Source organism: Lacerta agilis, chromosome 1, assembly GCF_009819535.1.
Source record: "Lacerta agilis isolate rLacAgi1 chromosome 1, rLacAgi1.pri, whole genome shotgun sequence".
Lineage (NCBI taxonomy): Eukaryota > Metazoa > Chordata > Lepidosauria > Squamata > Lacertidae > Lacerta > Lacerta agilis.
Window position 1 is genome coordinate 90,094,318 of NC_046312.1, and position 19,618 is coordinate 90,113,935.

At 40.8% G+C, this 19,618-nt stretch overlaps 1 protein-coding gene across 7 annotated transcripts in view; it reads right to left on the reverse strand.

The window, feature by feature from the left end:
- MYLK (myosin light chain kinase) overlaps positions 1–19,618 on the reverse strand; it is a 177,226-nt gene that overhangs the window by 112,237 nt on the left and 45,371 nt on the right. For 6 of the 7 annotated variants that reach the window (XM_033162817.1, XM_033162828.1, XM_033162838.1 and 3 more), the window contains 3 exons: positions 17,307–17,479; positions 2,252–2,459; positions 453–501 (listed from right to left, as the gene is read on the reverse strand). In XM_033162817.1, coding sequence (XP_033018708.1) covers positions 453–501; positions 2,252–2,459; positions 17,307–17,471 — 422 coding nt within the window. In that variant the 5' untranslated portion in view covers positions 17,472–17,479. Of the gene's footprint in view, positions 1–452; positions 502–2,251; positions 2,460–5,456; positions 5,503–17,306; positions 17,480–19,618 lie in introns of those variants that run through there. The other variant, XM_033162855.1, reaches the window with a different exon arrangement.

Genomic DNA, 19,618 nt, shown 5'->3' on the forward strand with positions numbered 1-19,618 from the left:
CACTGAAACTGCTATTAGCCACAGGTGCGCGCGCGCACACACACACACACACATTCCTCTCGTGCCCAAAGCAGTTTGCGGAGAGACATGATGTTATTGCCTGGGCCCCACCCGCCCTGCAACCACACAGTAGGTTTTTAAAAGGTACATGAAATGCATTCATACATTTCAGCTGGTATCTAGTTGGCCTTAAAGGTAGACAGGTGGAAAGAGAGAACAAAAGGGACAATCAGTTAGCTGAGAAGCCTCAAGGGGCTGGTAAATGCACTGCAATTTTCTGTAAGTCTGTCCTAGTTGCAAGGAATGTTTTGAGCAAAATTGATATTGCTAATAGCAAGAGTCAATGTTGCCTCAAAAAGCATGGAGGGGGAAGTATTTCAAAATGTGTGCATATTCCAAAAGCTATCAGTATTCTTCCGCTCTAGAAATGTGAAAACCACTGGAATTCTTACCCAGAACTTTTGGCACCAGAAGGCAGGTTGTACTTCTTCAAAACAGTTCCTGTAAGCAGAAAATAGAAAGAAAGAAATACAATAAAAATACTAATCAGGGCAGCCAGTTCTTTCAGATTTAGGGACACTGGCTATAGATTTTAAAAATTAAAAATTAAAAAGCCACCCTTCCATCAATTTCTAGTAAAATATATGATACAAGGTGGCAAAAAATATATGTTTTCCCTCTGCAGCAAGTGGGGAGGCATTTAAGTTCCATGTCTTGCGTGTGTATGTGTGTTTTACTGTTTTTATCACTCTAGAGGTAGAGAAGCCACGCCTTGGATCCCAGTAGTAACGGATGAGCCATTTGGTGTGGTGTACTTTTCAACCAACGAAACAGGAGTCCAAAACTGAGTCCCATATACAAAACAAAAAGCTGTCTTACTCTTCGCTAACATTTCTCCACATATACGAAGAGATAACTTTACCAAGCTGTGAAATGTCCTTTGCCATTTCTAAAAATTACTAATTACTTTTCAACAGTGCATTTATATTTACTTCCAAAAGCAGTCCAGTTTGACTTAAGCTCACCTATCTAAATTTGTCTCCATATAGACAAAAAAACTGTTTTATACATACTGGTACAAGCTGAAGAGTCAAGATATGAGGAATGTATTATTAACTGTATGTTTAGCACCATCTACTGGACATGGGAAGGATTACCCCAAGCCAACTTAACTAGATGGTGAATACCAAACTCCCCCCCCCCTGGTTTTTTTGGCAGAAGAGTACTGTAGTATATGAACTGACCTAGGAAGCCTGAGCAAAAGAAGCTTCCATAAAAAATAATATCTTCTTATTCAAGCACAAAATAATAAAAAGCACAGTGGTGAAGAATGAGCTCCAGCTCAAATCTCACCTGCACTAGGTGATCTTACCAGGAAGCCATAGGCAAACCACTACAGGTTTACCCAGGCCTCCTTCTCACCTGATGTGGGACAGAGCAGAGAGGTACCAGTTAGTTCCGCATTCTCTATAGTTATCTTCGGGGTTCTAAATTATGTGGAGAGCCTCCATGAGTAAAGCATTCACCCTCCAATGTGCAAAGGCTTGCAATCTTATCACAGGCATGCAGTGGAGGAGTCAATGATAGCTAGCACATGCCCATGCTCACCCTCACTGCCCCCTCAAGAAGACGTGAAAATATCATGATAATATCATGATAGTAGCACTGGCCTACCATATAGGGTTATTGTTAAGAATTACTGAGATAATCAGCATGAAGCACTTTGGATACTCTAAGGTGCTGATCTGGAGGATTTATTATTATACAAATAAGCCACGCACAAAACACGTACAGAAACCTCAGTATTAGTATTATAAATATTTGCAAAGAAAAGCAAAACAGATACTGCTGAAACAGGCCAGACTGGAGGAGGAAGAGGATCAGGCCAATCATCCAGTCCTGCTACTCAACAGAAGGCCACACCATCAGGAACTGGGGTCATCTGCACTCACAGCAGCTAAACATAGCCTTAAAGTGGATCCCCAGCATTCCACAAGCACTGTCCTTAGTGGCAGCCATTGCAGAGAGCTGATGCTATCAATGTGGAAATGACTTTAGCTTTGGTGCCTATGCTCTCCTTCTCCTTGGAGGGGAAGGCATAGGAATAGCCAACGTTTCATTTTCTGCCTTACTAAAAGCCTTATCATTTTTATAAGCTTTTCCTGCTTATTTTCAATCTACTTCTCCCTTCATTTGCTACCAGGGTAAAGCATGCTATACGTAACGTGCAACAGAATGGAAAGACCCTTACCTTCCACTGTTAACTCTACTGTCACCTGACGAACGCCACCAGCATTCCGGGCCTCACACGTGTATGGCCCACCATCTTCCTCCTGCACCCCTTTTATAATTAAGCTGAAAAGCCCTCGAATGCTACGGTCCACTACACAGCGCTCTCCCTCTGTGAGAAGTTGACCATTCTTGTACCATGTGACTTGGGGTTCTGGGATGCCTCTGACCTAGAAAGAATGGGTGCAGAAAGATTGGGGGTGGTGTGGGGAGAGTGAGAAATGGGGGGGGGGAGAGAAACAAACACAGAAGGTGACTTTATCTGGAAGAAATGCAGAACACTTCATAAGCCAGTGGAAAGTATTTTCTAAAGTAGTATCTGTTAAACACATACAAACTGTTTTGAGCCAAATGGCAAAAACCTGAAGAAAAAGAAAAGGAACTATTGGGTGCATCAAGCTGTTAAAACTAGCAATGTTGTTCCAGCAGGCAGCTACCCAGACAAAGCTTTTTTCTGTCTTTTGAAATTTTAAAGCCAGAAAATGAGAAATTCTGAGAAGCAGAATCATGAGCCAAAATTATTAGAGCATATTCTACTGTCAAACGGCTGTCTAGACTAACAAATTTATTGTAGCATGACATTTGCAGGCCTCATTATCAGATGCATCCACTATGAGAGGCATTTAGAAGAAGCAATGTTCATCAGCCTCTTTAGAAAGGGTCAAATACCATCCATGGCAAAATAGACCTGGTTGTGTTTTCTGAGTGTTAAGTGTGCATGCGTAACACCGTGTGTGCAAAATTTAGTTAACATTCTCAATCACACATAAAAGCTGAACATTCCCCAAAACGAATTTCATGAATATCCAAAAGTAGCTATTTTCCCCAATTTTGGGAGGCAAACACCCAAAGAAGCACCTATTTCCATACCAACCTGTCCATGAATTAAGATCTTCTGCTGAGGGTCTTCTCCAGGTGTCGCCTTTATCTAAGCAACATTACTCAGTCACAAAGGAGAAGACTTTTTCAGAGGTTGCACTCTAGTTACAGAATGCCCTCCTTAAAGAGAGTGCCTGATTTACATTTTGTTTTGCACCAAGCAAAAACATGTTGATTCATTCAGACATTTAAAAATTGTTGTTATTTCTATTTCTGCTTTGAATGAGTTTTATTTTCTGTTTTATTTCAGTCCATATTATGATATACATTTTGAGTGCCAAATATAAGATACAAGACAGTACCGTATTTTATACAAAATAATAAATCCAACATTTACATTCCGAATGTTGACATTCAGAATTTCAAATATTCACAGGACCATATATTTGTTCCAACAGAATAAACAGAGTGCCTAACATTCTTAACTAGAGCTGAAATCTGTAAATTTAGTTAAGCAATCAGTAAGGTTGGAAGTTAATGGAACATCTGATTTTTTAAATGCACTTTTTCTCCTGCATGTTGCTATTCAATTTCTAAACTGCAGATACCCCTTAATAATGTGAAGATGTGGAACTGTCACCATCAAGACCATGCAAAGTTACCTACTGACCAGTGCCAATGGATCGCCATGGCATTTTATCAAGCAATTCTTCAACCAGCAGATTTAGCCTGGGAAATGATATAAGCTTATCACATGTAGTCCAGGAAATGATATAAAGTTTTCACATATAGTCCATCGCACTGAACTCAGTTATTTTGAGCTATGACATAAACAGGATAAAAAAAAATTATCCACCAGGTGGTGTCTTGGGCAGTTACAAAGTTCTCACAAAGCAACAAAGACCAACACCAATTACCCGGTAACAATATGTTGCTCCCCACAATAAACACATATGGTGTGCTGTGTGTGTTTTAATTTCATTTATTGTAAATAAAACTGAAACACACACAAAATCAACTGGAAGGAGGAGTAAAAAAAAAGGGGGGGGGGTTCTAGGGCTGTCCATGGTAGAAAACAGCTAACATGAGAATGCATCAGTAAATGGGGATGCAATGCATTTGTAGCATGAGCAGTGATCCTCATTGAGAAGTTTCCACAGAATGTTAAACTCCAAGGACAAGCATAACAATACAATGTCCAGCTGCAGTCTTAGTTATTTCCTTCTGCAACTAGGGGGAAATACTATACTGTAACAATAATCTTTGTGAAGGCTGGCAAACATTCCTCACACCATAGGAAGTGTGGAGCTGACCTACAAAGATCTGGTAATCCACTAGAAGGTAACAACCCAGAATTTAGGAATCACTGTCCTCTCCTTTGCTAATTTAGTAATGAGAAACTTGGCTTCCTGATGTTCACACAAGCAATCATGAAGTTTATCATCATCTGGTGTAAACTAAAAGACACTATAGATTTTCTTAAGTGGCAGTTAACAACAGACTGAATGAACTAAGGCATAACTCAGGTTTCTCTGGCACTGCCATTGGTATTAATCTAATAATGTCACAATAAAGCAGATCCAAGCATATTTTCTAGATTACAGTGTGTCAAAAGCAGTAAGGGGTTTGGATAAAAGCGGGCACCTATGTCAGAAGTGCTTGCAGGAGAAGGAATTGATTTAACGAAACAAATAGATGGTAGATTCCTCCCTGGAAAATATTATAATCTCTTCCTATCATCCAGTTCAATTTCAAATAACACAGGACACAAAGTAATGTGCCTTTCTCCTTCTGGATGCTATTCCAAATTATTAGTTTTCCCTCATGATAGAACGTATCACTCTAATTTCCCTTAGCTCCAATTGGCCCATACTATGTCATTCCTATCCAATTCTTCACTTACAGTTAGTTTCATAGGCTCCTTTGACCATCTTTTGGCTCTCCCTCATACATAAGCTACATTTCAATTTTTTCCATGTGTTTTTATTTTGCAAACATCAAGCCTCCAATTTGAGGAAGAACAGCAGGAGGGGCACATGCAACCAAAAGGATGAGAGACTTCTTCCTAAGAAAATCAGAGAGAGAGAGGCTGATTGATGCACAAAGGGCTTCATTTTTGTGAGCTTCGTTAGCCCACACTGCCTTGCAGCTTCATCAGTTGATACAGTACTGGGGGGGGGGGGGAGGAGAATAAGGAGAAGCAGCAAGTGGTGAATTATTCTGCTTGTGAGGATTTACATTTCAAGCTAGAGTTTGAAACACATTTCATATGGAAATAACCCCTGCACTGAAAAGATGTATTCCTGCCATAAAAATGTCTGGCGATTCAAAAACAAGCTGCCAGTTACCTCAGTTTGATGCCGATGGTGGACCAATTCCAGAACTGCAGCAGGTTTTTCTATAAATAAAAAATTAATTTTTATGGTAACTCTTTCAGGCTCTGCAGAAACATCTGCATTTAATGACACATCCACAATGGGTGAGGACTTATAGCCCTTATTTATAGCCCCATCTACTTTTTACATGGGCCCTACAGATTCCTAAGAGTAAAGGGTGGAGGAATGCTTTCACGCAAAAGGAAGGAACAAAGATTTAAATGCAGCTTACTTCCAAGTAAGGACCAATTCACATTGCATGCTGGTTGTCTAACCTGTCTCCACTAGTAAGTAGGGTAAGGCCCTATGTGTGTAAACACATAATGTGTATGTGACAGGGACTGAGTTATAGCCAACTGCAGCGTCCCAATTGTATGGATTCTTGGGTTTTAATTGTTCTAGCCTGCTCTGGGACCTTAATAAACTGTAGTAATCTTAATAGGTTTACAGATACTCATATCCTTTTTGGTATTAAAGTGTTCAGCAGGAAACACGTAGTAGATATGTGGAACATCTATCCAGCCAAATAATGTCTGAATTGGGCCTGAATTCAGTGAGGATTGTAAACTTAAGTGAAAGTTCCACAGAACATTAAAAAGTTCCCCCCAAAACTACTAGGGCTTTCTCTGAATATTTTGCAACTGTTCTTTCTTCTCCAATAAATGACAGCATCAATGCCTTGGTTTGTACGGACTTCAGTTAACGGAAGAATCTTGATATATTTTCAACCCACATCCACAACAAACTGTTTCTGTTCTAACCTGAAACCAGAAGTAGGCTAAACACCTATAAGCTAGTTACGCTATTTCAAGACCTATTTAAATGACATAGAACTTGAACTCCTGCAGTAAATTTGTGCTCAGAAGCCCAATGAAGAGTAACAAGACATGCTGTACCATTAGGCACCAAGTACAACATGCAATGTCATAAGAAGGTGAGTTTATTCCATTCTGAACACCATGATCCTTTTTATTACCCTTCTCAAGCTCTAATCAAGAATGTGTTTGCAAAGGTTTACAAAATAGTATCCCCAAGTGCATGATAGTTTTTGTGTTGCTTGCAATGCTGACTATATAATCACATGGTTACACTAAAAAAATCAGTTGTCAACCCTTTTAAGGTCTGCTTTTATTGGCATTTTAATGAATATCTTGTATCATTTTATGTAAGCTGCTTAGATTTTTTATTAAGCTATATATTAATAATGATAAATAAATAAATCTACCATGGATATAATCTTTCAGAGGCAGTGTCCCAGATGACACATGCACTGCCTCTAACCTACTGTGGTTTTCAGTTTTTGGGATTTCCTACCTTAACCCATGAATTTGAAAACTTGCCCAAGTGGGACTAGTAACACCTAGGACTCTTCTTACATAATAATAAATGTCTTCATTCAATAGTTATGTTCATTGCTCAATCTTTGGAAACCACACAAATTATTGGAAACACACACTGTCATCAACGAGTCTTAAGTATCCATTAAAGCTTTCAATCAAATTCCAGATTCAATATGACACCAGAAATGGCACACAATAGAATCACAGCATGCTTGATAGCAACAAAATATGGTAAAGGGCTATGTTCTAACATGGCTCCCAGTGCTTAACAATGCCTGGTCTAGAATCCTTGATGGCTTAGATTATCATCATTCAACTCAAAAGGGGAATTAACTCTATCTCATTCAAAATCATCCATGCATTGAAAGAGAGAGGACCAAATGCATGCTTCAACTTGCAGCATAAGCTGTCATATTTTGACTCAACATCTGGCATTGCTTACGGTAAGTTTTTTATTCCATATGTAAGCAGTGCTAATAAATCACTGCTTTGGGAGTTCACATTTGAAGAATGCCACTACTGAGATCTTCCCCCAAGCAATCCAAAGTAGCAGAGGAAAAATGTCAGCAATGTCTTTAACAAAATCCCTCAAAATCAGAACATTATTGAATTATTAGTCAACACTGATACTGTATCTAAGTAGCCTGATTCTGCCTCATCTACCTGAAGACAAAACTATAACTGTGTGCTTTAGGACTTTATCCCATGGAACTCTTAGCTCTGTTTCTCTTTCACTGCAAATGGAAGTAAATTTTGCTGCATTGATTTAGTCATCTGTTTTAGGTAATAAGCTAGTAACATTCATGGAAAACAGATCTACAGTATTAGCCACAATGGCTATTTGGAACATCCATGTTTAGGGGTTGGTTGTCTGAAACCTGAAAGAAAATGCTCAGGAGGCATACCTTTGCCACCACAACTCTTCCTGGCAGCCACTATCTCACCCCACCCACCCAGCCCCTGAATGATGACATGGGTACATAGAAATATTTCTAACAGAAACACCACATCATCATGTAGTGTTACCCTAATGAACCTTTAGAAGAACAAATGACAGCTGTTTGTAGAGGGATGTCTCCCATTTCACCACCCACAGGTGGAGCATCAAAGTAGGAGGGCATTTCATCTCAATCATAACGCATAAACAATATTTTTAACAATTTAGATTTTAAAACCATGGACCTTAAGTATTTTTTTAAAACCCACAGATCATATATTTTAAAAAGTTTTCAACCACCATCTAAAAACAAAGAGGAAATGCAACTGATTTCCAAAGGAAGGAAAATCAGCCATAAAGAAGGCTCTGTCTCTTGTTCTTCCTGGCCTGATCATACAACAATAGGAGAAAAACCATAGCCTTCAATGGCAATCAGGAAGGCTAGTCAGGCCAGGTCACAATTTGTGTACTTATCAAAACATAATTGCTCTGAAATATGCTTAGGGACAATGCATCACCCAGAAAAGCCCTCTACTAAAAACCTTAGTCTACCCACAGGGAGTCTGGCTACTTCCACTGCAGGAAACAGAGTAAAGACAAACTCTCTGGGATGACTTTTATAATCTTAATTACTGGTCCCCCTGTGCTCTATTTTACCTGGCTCATCTATTGCAGTACCTTATTCAAGTAACTTAATGTGAAGGAACATCCTATGCTCTCACCTCATGGCTTTTCACTCTCATGTCATATAAAGTAACAGAAACTCCACATCATTAACCAAGGTAACAGATGAATGAACTGACAAAATGCAGGAGAATGGCAACAGTAGAGGAAAAATAGGTCCATTTAGAAAGCCCCTGAAGCCAAAACAATGAACCACCACTGTGGAAGCTGTGGCTTTTCCAATAAATACAAAAATTACTCCAAGGATGAGTGGAGAAGCTCCAACTAAGCCAACATTTATAGTACTCCCAACAGTGAAGTATTTATGAGCTATCTACAAAAGACATGGTCTGTTAGCAGAAAAGCAGACAGAAGCTGCAAATTATATTGTCGACAATCATTTTATTGTTTTCCAGGTTTCCTTACCAGAAACTGGTAGGGCTCTTGCACAGAAGTTGATTCTACCATTACTCACCATGGCACAGTAATCTGAACACAGCAAAAACATCTATTTCAGTATTCTATTAAAAGTGGCTGCACATGCTTTGAATTGTTTCTCCTAAGCCAAAATCACATTTTAGAACTATAGTACTTTTCTGTCTTCGCAAATAAAGGAGATAGCAAAAATGTTCCGGAAATTTTCTACTTCCTACTTCCTCCACCTTTCCTTCCCTGGCTGCTTTACAGTCAGCTATCTTCATAATTACAACAGATGGCAACTAGTTGCATACAAATACAATAAAAAATACAATACATTGGCCACAATGCTTGTTTGGGCTTTGCCCCAGAGGAGGATGCACCCAATGGTTTCAGGGCCCAAAGTCATGTGTCATCACCACATACAAGTAGGAGTCAGATGTGATATACTGACTCAACTGAATATATTGCAAGTGCTTTTTAGCAAAACTGGAATGAATATGCATGAATAAATGTGTGGGTTTCCACTAAAGAGTCCCATCAGAAGCCCTGCCCCAGGACGTCTGCTTGCACAACTGTCTTCCCCTTTCCTTCTGTGAAAAATTATCTTGGGTGGTTCCAGAGAACCCCCAGAGCAGCACACAGAGAGAGGAGAGAAGGGATTACTCCATTTGGCAAACCCAAATGCTTGCCCTAATGGAAAGATCACCATATTGCAATGCTGAATTACTCTCAAATAAGGATAGCAACATCAAGAAGTTGAGATGTAGCTAACTAAGCTTGAAGAGGCACGTAGTGAGACCATTGATCCCTTGCTGGTGAGGCATGTTGACCTCCCGGAAAAGCAAAAATACGAACTGCTCCTGTTAGGTAAAAATCAGAAGACGACCCGGTTGGTCGCCAGATTCTGTGTTCAGATCTGCAGACACAGACCATCCCCAGATCCAATCTAGTTTGGTTAAGAAAATCCCCAAACCCAGTTGCGCTGGCAATCCAGAGTTAGTTCTCTGCGGTAGCTTATCTCAAAGTTTTAAGTCGCTTTATGCTTATCGTGTTTATAAATTTCAATTTTACCATTGTACAATGTATTACATGTCTGTTTTTTGCCTTTAACCAAAATTAACCTGTGAATTATTGGAGAATATATACCAGGCGTTAGAAATTTATAATGCTTAAATGTGGATGACAAAAATTGCATGCCTGCACTATCTCATTACATATTTAGATTTGTGAGATAAAATAACATTAGTTCCAAGTGAAACTTGAGGAGCTGCCCAGGGCACCTGCAATTTTCCACAATATATTCTATGAAATTTCTAAAAGAATGTTCACAGGTTAGGTCCTTCGGTACAAGCTAGTTCCAAGCATCAGCACAGCAAATAATCCAGGAACTACTTTCAGTACCTATCAAATCAGTTCAGGAATCTGTCCGGAAAATTATGATATGCTCAAGTATTCATTTCAGGAAAAGCCTCTGGCACAGGTAAAGAGATTATTGAAGAACAACAGCAGGTTTGTGTTGCAAAACCCACTAGGACAAAAAAATAATAATTACCAGAAGCAACTCAAGAAAGAAACTATTAAGCTGTTGTGTTGTGCTGTAAAATTGGGATTCTTCTGTCCCTTTTCGGAATGGATAGCTTAATCACAATGTCCCTGCTGAAATGTTGGAAGATTTAAGTTAAAAAAAATATCTTTACTAAAGATCCAATAAATCTTGCAATATTTCAAGCTTTTATATTGAGCTCCTAGTGTAACATGGTGGCTAAGACTGTTGTATGAACCAAAGATTTCCCCAGTTAAATCTCATCTTGCCATGGACTCTGCTGGTGGCTTTTGATAAGCTGCCATCTCTTAGTCTGTGACGTGAGGTTGACAATTTAGTTAAAGTATTTACAGGCAACCCAGGGTATTTACAGGCAACTCTCAGGATGGCTCAAAACAAGAAAGGTAATGTTTTACAACAATAAAAGCATGTATACAGCATTTGCAGTGCATAAAAAAGACCTAGGGAAATAAATAGGCCTTTGCCTGGAACCAAATAACAGCAAGATTCGCACCAATGAGCCTCTCTAGGGTGAGTATTCCACAGCCAGGGTACCATCACTGAATAAAAAGTTATGCGCCTCATAGCCACCTGCTGCATCACAACCAATGAGGGTGCGTATTGAAGAGTCGTCCAAAGAGGTGCTGTTATTGTACAATCAGGGTTCTCTGCCTATGTAGCTACTAAAACAAACTACGGATCACGCCTCAATGCAGAGCCAGATATTTGGTTGCAGCTGTCCCAAATTTAACCAGTGATAGCCACATTGTGCAAATCAAAACAGTCCCATACCTCACATTAGAATCTAAGTTCCCAAGCTATGCTTTATTGTTCATTTTCAATGCCAAGTGGCATTTTTGGTTTTGCAACTGTAAAAAAAAAAGTTTTAACTAGCATATGTATGTATGTAACACATTGTTGATTTACAATACCTGCTTTGAATTCGTTCTCAAATGTTTTGCCTTACTCTGTTTTTTGGTATTGTTTTTTGTTTATGTGGTTAAGTAAGTTCCTTATTTCTCTGAAATTAGTGTGGAAAGTAACATTTTGAATGAAGTGAAACTTGATGTTTAACATGTCCAAATGCTTAAAAGTATCCTCTATATCATCAATATTGCTGCCACTTGGTTCAGTGCCTATGTAGGTGCTAGGTGAAAATATTGTCCTTATGCCAAAGACATGTATGTGCAACACTGGTGTTTTGAGAAAACAATATTTAACTTCCATTTTTAATGACTTTCAATTGGGGAAAAATAAGTTTGGATCAAAATTTAAGCTATTTAAAATCTGAAAAATAATTTGTGCTTTTGCTATACGATAAAACACCAACTAACAACTCCGTGACTTTAAAAGTTTGGGAACCGCTGTTGTACACAGGTTGCATTTAAAGCACAGCTGAAGCATGTCTTCTCTCAAAGAATTCTGAGTGCCTAGTGGGTCCCTATAGTGGGCCTGCTATAAGCCTGTGCCATAATACTGGTTCTCTTCCAACATCTGTTGATGCCCTGGACTATAAGAACAATAAGGTGAGGATTGCAGTATGTTTTATGTGCACTGAGAAATCGTTTACTAGTGGCTTCTGGTAACCCAGCTTTTTGCATTTGTGCAGCCCAGACAGGGACACTAATTATTTGACAGAAAGGGCTGTACACCAGATTTCGTACTCATTAGAATTTTTCTGTTTTTCCTATGCAGGAATCAAAAACATCTCACAGTTGCATAAATGAGACAATGGTTCCTTAAAGTACCCCCTCTGCAGAAAATTAAAATTAAACTAAGCACACTAATAAATAAATGAATGCCAAATGAATTTTAGACTGGAAAAAAGAACCATGTTCATCACCTTCATTCCTCCTCATACAGCCAGGCTACTGTCTTTCTCCCGAGACATGGCAGAGACAACATGCAGTCCTAATATCAGGCACAGGTTCAGAGCAGTGTAAGGTTTCCCATTTCCTGATACACTTCAAAAGAATGCCTGTATTGCAAAGATAGCTTTGTTCTGGTTAGCATCAAGTTCTCAACAGCCTACTGATTTAGAGGGAGTTAAAGCTATCACCCATGCCAGAAAGCACAAACATAGATCAGCATGCCTCTATTTCCAATGTTCAGCTGTGTGTGCCATTGTTTGTGTAGCCAACAAAACACAACCCACAAGCAAGAAGAAGGTACCGTCAAGCTTCAGGGCACATCAAGGATTTCAAAAGTACAAAAACCTTTGGGAAAAATAGCTAATAGTGATCTCAGTTCTAATAGTGATCTCACTTCGCCAAGTGGTGATGACTGGGAACAGAACACCGATTGATCATTAAGGGAGAAAATTGAAAACTTTGTAGCAGGATGCACTTGTAAATAACTTGTAAATTGTAAAGAATGGTGCCTTTTCTCAGGCCCATTCTAAAGTGATATTACACACACACACACACACACACACACACACACACACATTTTTCTTCTGATGATTTAAAGACTCTTCCAAAATGCTTTACCTGGAATATAGTCAGAGTATCAGACCCAGCTCTCGCTTCTAGACACTATGGACTAATGGTCATTTTCCTTGGACAGAATGCACACTGTCTATACAGTAATCTTTTAAAAATCCACTAGAGTTGTAATTTCTATGGGCATTGGTCTGCTGCCCACTCAAAGCTGGAAGCAAGCAGTCAGATTTTTTTAAAAAAAATTTTTTTTTAAGATGTCTGCAACCAGTCCTTTTAAAAAGTACTGTACCTGTGATTGTGAGGTAGCAGGACCAGGAAAACAGTGGCTAGCTGGCATCCTTACATGTACACCTTCACATTTATTTAATGCTCCTTCCTTATTTCTGCTTCTACAAAGCCAAACATATTACTGGCAACAGTAGTTTAAAGAAGATGATACAGTGGTACCTTGGTTTAAGAACAGCTTAGTTTATGAACAAGGATTAAGAATGCTGCAAACCCGGAAGTACCGGGTAGGTGTTTTGGTTTGTGAACTTTGCCTTGGAAGCAGAACATGTTCCGTTTCCTGTTAAGTGTGTTTCATTTGTAAATTGAGTCCCCTACTGCTATGGGAAAGCACACCTTGGTTTAAGAACGCTTTGGTTTAAGAACAGACTTCTGGAACGGAGGTCATTTTGCACTTTCATATGCACTTTCATATGTAATGTGGTTTAGCATTACATGCACGACCCTCAGGGTCATGAGCTCCCCCCTTCCTTATTCTGCATAGTTACAAAGAGCACAGAAGCATATTATTATTATTTATTAAATTTCTATACCGCCCTTCATCCTAGGATCACAAGACGGTTTGCAATATAGAAACACAAAAATAACATAGTAACAAATGAAAACAATAACTCCCTGCCCCCAGGGGCCAGGATTTAGGGAGAGACAACATCATGTTCTACATTGAACTACACAAAACATTTCCTTTTATTGTTAGTAAATTCATAGAGAAATTTCTTAATAAAGAAAAATATACACTACACATCTTGCTTTAAAAAGAAACTACCCACGTTATTCAGAAAGATTGTAGGTTTTTGCTTTTTTAAAAGATACACAGTATTTTGTTCTTCACCTCTACTTCAGTTGCCCTGGATTTATGAGGTCACTTTCTTTAACTTCTGCATTTTTCTTCTCTTTCAAGTTCTGCTTCCATGCAAATTATTTTGTCATATACACTGGGAAAAATAACAGAGATCTGATTCTGTGGGATTTTTATCAGGTTCTTTTTAAAATGAGAATATAAGATCTTTACAATATCAACTTTATATCCTGCCTTGGAGTCTCAAAATGTTTGTTCTTTCTGATAACATAAATTCCAGTATGGAAGAGTTCTTTGAAGAAAATCTCCTGTCTAGCCATTTTTTGTTTTAGCCCAAGTAGAGTTTAATATTTATATTGTGTGATTAAGCCAAGTATCAGTAACCATCCATCAAAGCATCTGCTCCTTATTTTTCTGATAGAAAACTTTATATAGCTATAGGTACCGTAACAGCTGCACTTCAGTACAGTGGTACCTCTGGTTAAGTACTTAATTTGTTCCGGAGGTCTGTTCTTAACCTGAAACTGTTCTTAACCTGAAGCACCACTTTAGCTAATGGGACCTCCCACTGCCATTGCGCCGCCAGAGCACGATTTCTATTCTTACCCTGAAGCAAAGTTCTTAACCTGAAGCGTTATTTCTGGGTTAGCGGAGTCTGTAACCTGAAGCATATGTAACCTGAAGCATATGTAACCCGAGGTACCACTGTAAATGGTATCAATCAAATTAAAAACAAACTTGGTCAAATGTGGGAATCCCAAGTCAAAATCCCACCTTAGACATAGCCACACCTGGTCTTTCCATACAAGCAGAGTAAGCAAATAGCATACAGAGATCAGGTTATGTTTTTTAAAAATTTCTCCACATAAACAGAAATCCAATAGAGCAAGCAAAGATCTGGGCTTGAACCCTTCGTGCTGATCTGTTACTGCATGACACAGTGTTTGGTAGGTCCTTCCCCACACAACCATATGAAGAGGTGTTTGTGGGGAATTCAGGAAGCGGCAGAAGGGAGAAGGCGAAAATCCACTGCATGAGCTTGCCTTCTATTTGCACAGCTCTGGATACAACCCAGTGTTCAATGAAATGGAAACAAAATATTTGGAAGAAATTCCATTAATGTCAAATGGGACTAATTTCCACATACTGATCAGAGGAGTGAATCCAATAGGCCATTGTGCAAGCGAAACAACTTCCGCTCACAAAGCAGAACAGGTTGGGGAACTCCTACAGCTGATGGAGCGGGGGTGTATTTATGCATATAGAGAGTAGGAAGGAACTTAGGTTGTGCTGGCGAAAGTCATTGGGCTCCTGCAATGATTTGGTTGGATACAACACAGTTTGAGCTAGTATATTAGCAGGAAATAACAGCTATAGTTTGCTTGAAAAGCAAAGTGTTGGTGGAAATTGTCGTCATCTCCTCCACAATTAGAATATATTTTATTCCAGACTTTCTGAAACAATTCTGAACCAGACATACTATTCTTAAAGACTTGCTCTTCGTCTTCAAGAGTAGAAGCATCTGTGGCAAACTGAAATAGGGCACATTTATTAACATTAGAACCTGCCAAAGTATAGCCCAGATGAAATGCATGCAACTAGAGCTCCTAGTTGAAATATACCAGTATACCCCATTCAAGTGGTCCGCAGCCAGTTATTAAAAGGGATTTCTCTGTTGTTGTTATTGTTGCTGCTGCAATATTGGAAGAGATGTTGTTTTGAACAGCTCATACACAGTGTTATGTCTTGGACAATTTAGGATACAAAGGTGTGATTGCAAAACCTACTGAAACAAAAAAAATCCGAAATTTAAAATAATGACTCCATCCCTACATATTATGGACAGGTTGTGTAACTTTTATAGAGAATATCATCAGTGGGAAAAGCTGCACTGCTAGTAGTTTCAGACAAGTATTTTAAAACAAATTTAAGTTGGTCTCTGATTAGCCATGAAGTTCACTGGATGACACTGGATCAGTCACTGTCTGAACCTACGTGTTTTCAGTCTACAAAAGCAGAGAATGAAACTTGTATAGTAGTAAATTACCCATTATGACAAACCCTCACAGGCACACAAGCAAGCAGAATGGCAAAATATGCTGATACAGTGGTGCCTCGCAAGACGAAATTAATTCGTTCCACAAGACTTTTCGTCTTGCGGAAATTTCGTCTTGCGAGGCACCGTTTCCCATAGGAACACATTAAAATTTAATTAATGCGTTCATGTGGGGAAAAAAGTCTGGGGGCCCCTTCCAACCGGCACCGGAGCCTCGTCGCGCCGCGTTTTAAAGCTGCAGCGAGCGAACAGCAGCACTGCTATTCGCTCGTTGCAGCCTTAAAACGCGGCACGGCTCCGGTGGGGAGAGGCGGCGTGGGGTCGCGCCCGGCCATCCAAAATGGCGGGCGCGATCCGACTCCGCCCCCCACCGGCACAAGAATTCGTCTTGTGAAAAAGAGCCATAGACAAATTCGTCTCGCGAGTCAACTAAAAACTCGCAAAACCCTTTCGTTTTGCAAGTTTTTCGTTGTGCAAGGCATTCGTCTTGCGGGGTACCACTGTACATATATTTCCAAGGAACAGGAATGCAAAGTATAATACTCAGTGTTAGGATCAGCTGACAGTCACACGTGGGCAAACAGTAGTGTAGAAGTTATCACTCTGGACCATGGGTAGGCAACCTAAGGCCCGTGGGCCGGATGCAGCCCAATTGCCTACTCAATCCGGCCAGCGGACAGTCCAGGAATCAGCATGTTTTTACATGAGTAGAATGTGTCCTTTTATTTAAAATGCATCTCTGGGTTATTTGTGAGGCATAGGAATTCGTTCTTTTTTTTTTTTCAAAAATAGTTCGGCCCACCACATGGTCTGAGGGATGTTGGACTGGCCCACAGCTGAAAAAGGTTGCTGACCCCTGCTCTGGACTCTAGCTAGGAAGACCCTGTCTGAGCCTAGCCTACCTCAAATGCTTATTATAGTGTAGGGTGCCACCTTGAGCTCAATGGAAGAAGGATGGGATACAAATGTAAACATTGAAGTACCATATAGTGAGTGAACTGTCTACTATTTCACATACTGGTGGGGCTCATTTTGAGCTGCTCATAACAGATTGTAGACAATCATATTATTTTTACACATATATTTAATTCAAGGAAGAGACACCTTTAGGTCATTTGAGATTGTGCACCAAAGGCTCTTGCCAGGTAAATGATTAATTCAGAATGGCTGTTTTCCAATTTCTCAAGTGCACATCACTGGTGAATAGTACTCCTGCTGAGTACTCTTTTCCTGCTGTGAAAATGTACCAGGGATATGTTCCTCCATGTTCCTGAGTTCAACATGGGATACCTTCTTGTCCCCCTTTGCCCCAAGCACCCACTCAGAAAGCTTGCCTTACCTTTCCTTCAAACCTGGCTGTGCTTCCAAGTGGCACCCGGATATTCCTTGGGGGTAAAGTAAACGCCGGTGCTTCTGTTGGAGCAGGAGACTTTAGAGAGGAGTGGTCCAGGGTCAAGGTGGCTTTGGAGATCCTAGTAGTCGTTACCAGTTTCACATCCCCCATGTTAAGAGCTTTAAAAGCAGATGAAAAACAAGGAAGTACAAATGCCAGTTATTACTTCTATAGGGACACTGTCAAACCACAGAGAAAATTGCAGGCATCATCCTTCCAATTAAATACTCAAGTCTTACTTATTTCAGAGGGAGAAGCAAGTAGGATGAAAGCTGAAAACAGGCAATTAGGTCTCTTTCATCCAAATCAGTGCAAATTAAAAGTGCTAAACTTTTGCAGGATTATGCCCAATAATAAGACATTAAACCTATAGGAAAAGGACACCGTTGCTCTGGAATCCCCTTGGCTGCAAGAAAAATGAGAATTTTTTTCCCCAAAGAAACCACACACATAAAATAATTGATTCCTCCTTGTGTGTGAAAAACTGGAGGACTAACCAAGCTAAAGCAACTATGAAATAATAACCACAAGAGCTTAATGGGAAAGGGGTGGGATGGGGAATCCAGCAACCTGAAAACTACTTGCATCAGTAATAAATAAATAAATACAATCGTCTAGACAAAAAGTGTGGTTTTTAAAGTGGACTGTCTCCATTTATATGGCATTTCCAGGACAGGACAGACAAGAATTAACTGTACTATAAACAATTTTGCAACAGCAAGCCTCACAATGGGGAAGGGAAATGAACCAAAAGCCTAGAGTTGTGCCTACAGTAGTTGTGCCTTTTCTTTTCACTCTGTATAAACTGATTTCACAAAATGTGACGGCAACCATCAGGAAAGGAGTTTTAGAAACAACTATGCAGTTGCATTTGGAAAGCTGGAGATTATTTTCTCTCTGTGATTTTTAATGTCCGCTAGGTCAAAGTCATAGTGATCCCATACCAATGAATCCCCTTATAAATCTCCACACAATCAAATACACCTTTTGCCTTGCTGTGGCACTACTCATCACCAATACGAATTCTAGACCCTACTGAACCTCAGGGGCGTCGCAGGGGGGGCGGGGGGGCCGGGCAGCGCCCCTGCTGCGGGTGACACATCGGGGGTGGCCCTGCCCACTGAGCTTTTTTTTTTTTTACCTTTTTTAAAAATTCTTTTTAGGCTATTTTCGGCACTGCTGGGGTGGAGCCGCAGGGACCGCCAGCGAGTCGAGGTGTCACCCCCCTCGCTGGCCGCCCCTGCGGCTCTACCCCGGCAGCGCCAAAAATATCCCCCGCCCTCCAGCGGCTTTTCGCGCCGCTGGCTGGCTTGCGGAGCCGGGGCAAGGAGAGGGGCGGGCCAGCGAAGAGGGGTGACACCCCTCTTCGCTGACCCGCCCCTCTTCCTGCCCCACTTGCGCTCCGCCGAGGGGGCCCAGGCGGCGGCTTTGGGACCCTCTGCAGCCCGCAGAGACTCCCAAAGCCCCCGCCCGGCATCCCCCGGTGGCGGGGCGTCACCGCGTGTGCGAGCGTCATGACGCACACGCCGCGATACCCCGCCCCCCGGGGATGCCGGGCCACCGCTTCGGGAGCCTCTGCGAGCTGCAGATAGTCCCGAAGCCCCCGCCCGGCATCCCCCGGGGGCGGGGCGTCGCAGCGTGTTCATGCGTCATGACGTGATGACGCACGCATGCGCTGCGATGCCCCGCCCCCAGGGGTGACTCTTGGCTTCCCACCCCGGGCAGCCAAGGGGCTAGGAACACCCCTGCTGAACCTTGCTCTGACTTGCTTATTATTCTTGTTGCTCACAGTCTCATTCAGTCCCTGCATCTACTTGTTGGTCCCTCAAGTGTCTTGCAGCAGCTATTTCCAAATTTTAGTAATGCAATTCTTAAATCCTGCACTGACTTCAAGGCTCTCTTGCCTTTTGCAAGCAGGGGAATCTAGGCCTACTAGAAGAACGGCTGCTAAAATATTTTTTAAAGAAGATTTTCTCCACAATAAGAGCAGGAGGAATCTCTTTTAAAAACGGAAAACAGAGGTTAAAATGTTTAAAACATGCAATACCACAAAATTAAGCTTTTTGGCCACCTAAGTAACCAAGCAGCTGGATATCTACATGCCAGCAAAGCAGACACACCAATGGAACTTTTATATTCAGGTATGTAATGGTCACTTCCCCAAGTGCCTCTAGCAACTTCTTTCATGATTCTCAGAGTGGATTAACGATCACTCCCTCTTCACAAGGAATCTGGGAACCGTAGCTCTGTGAGGGGGA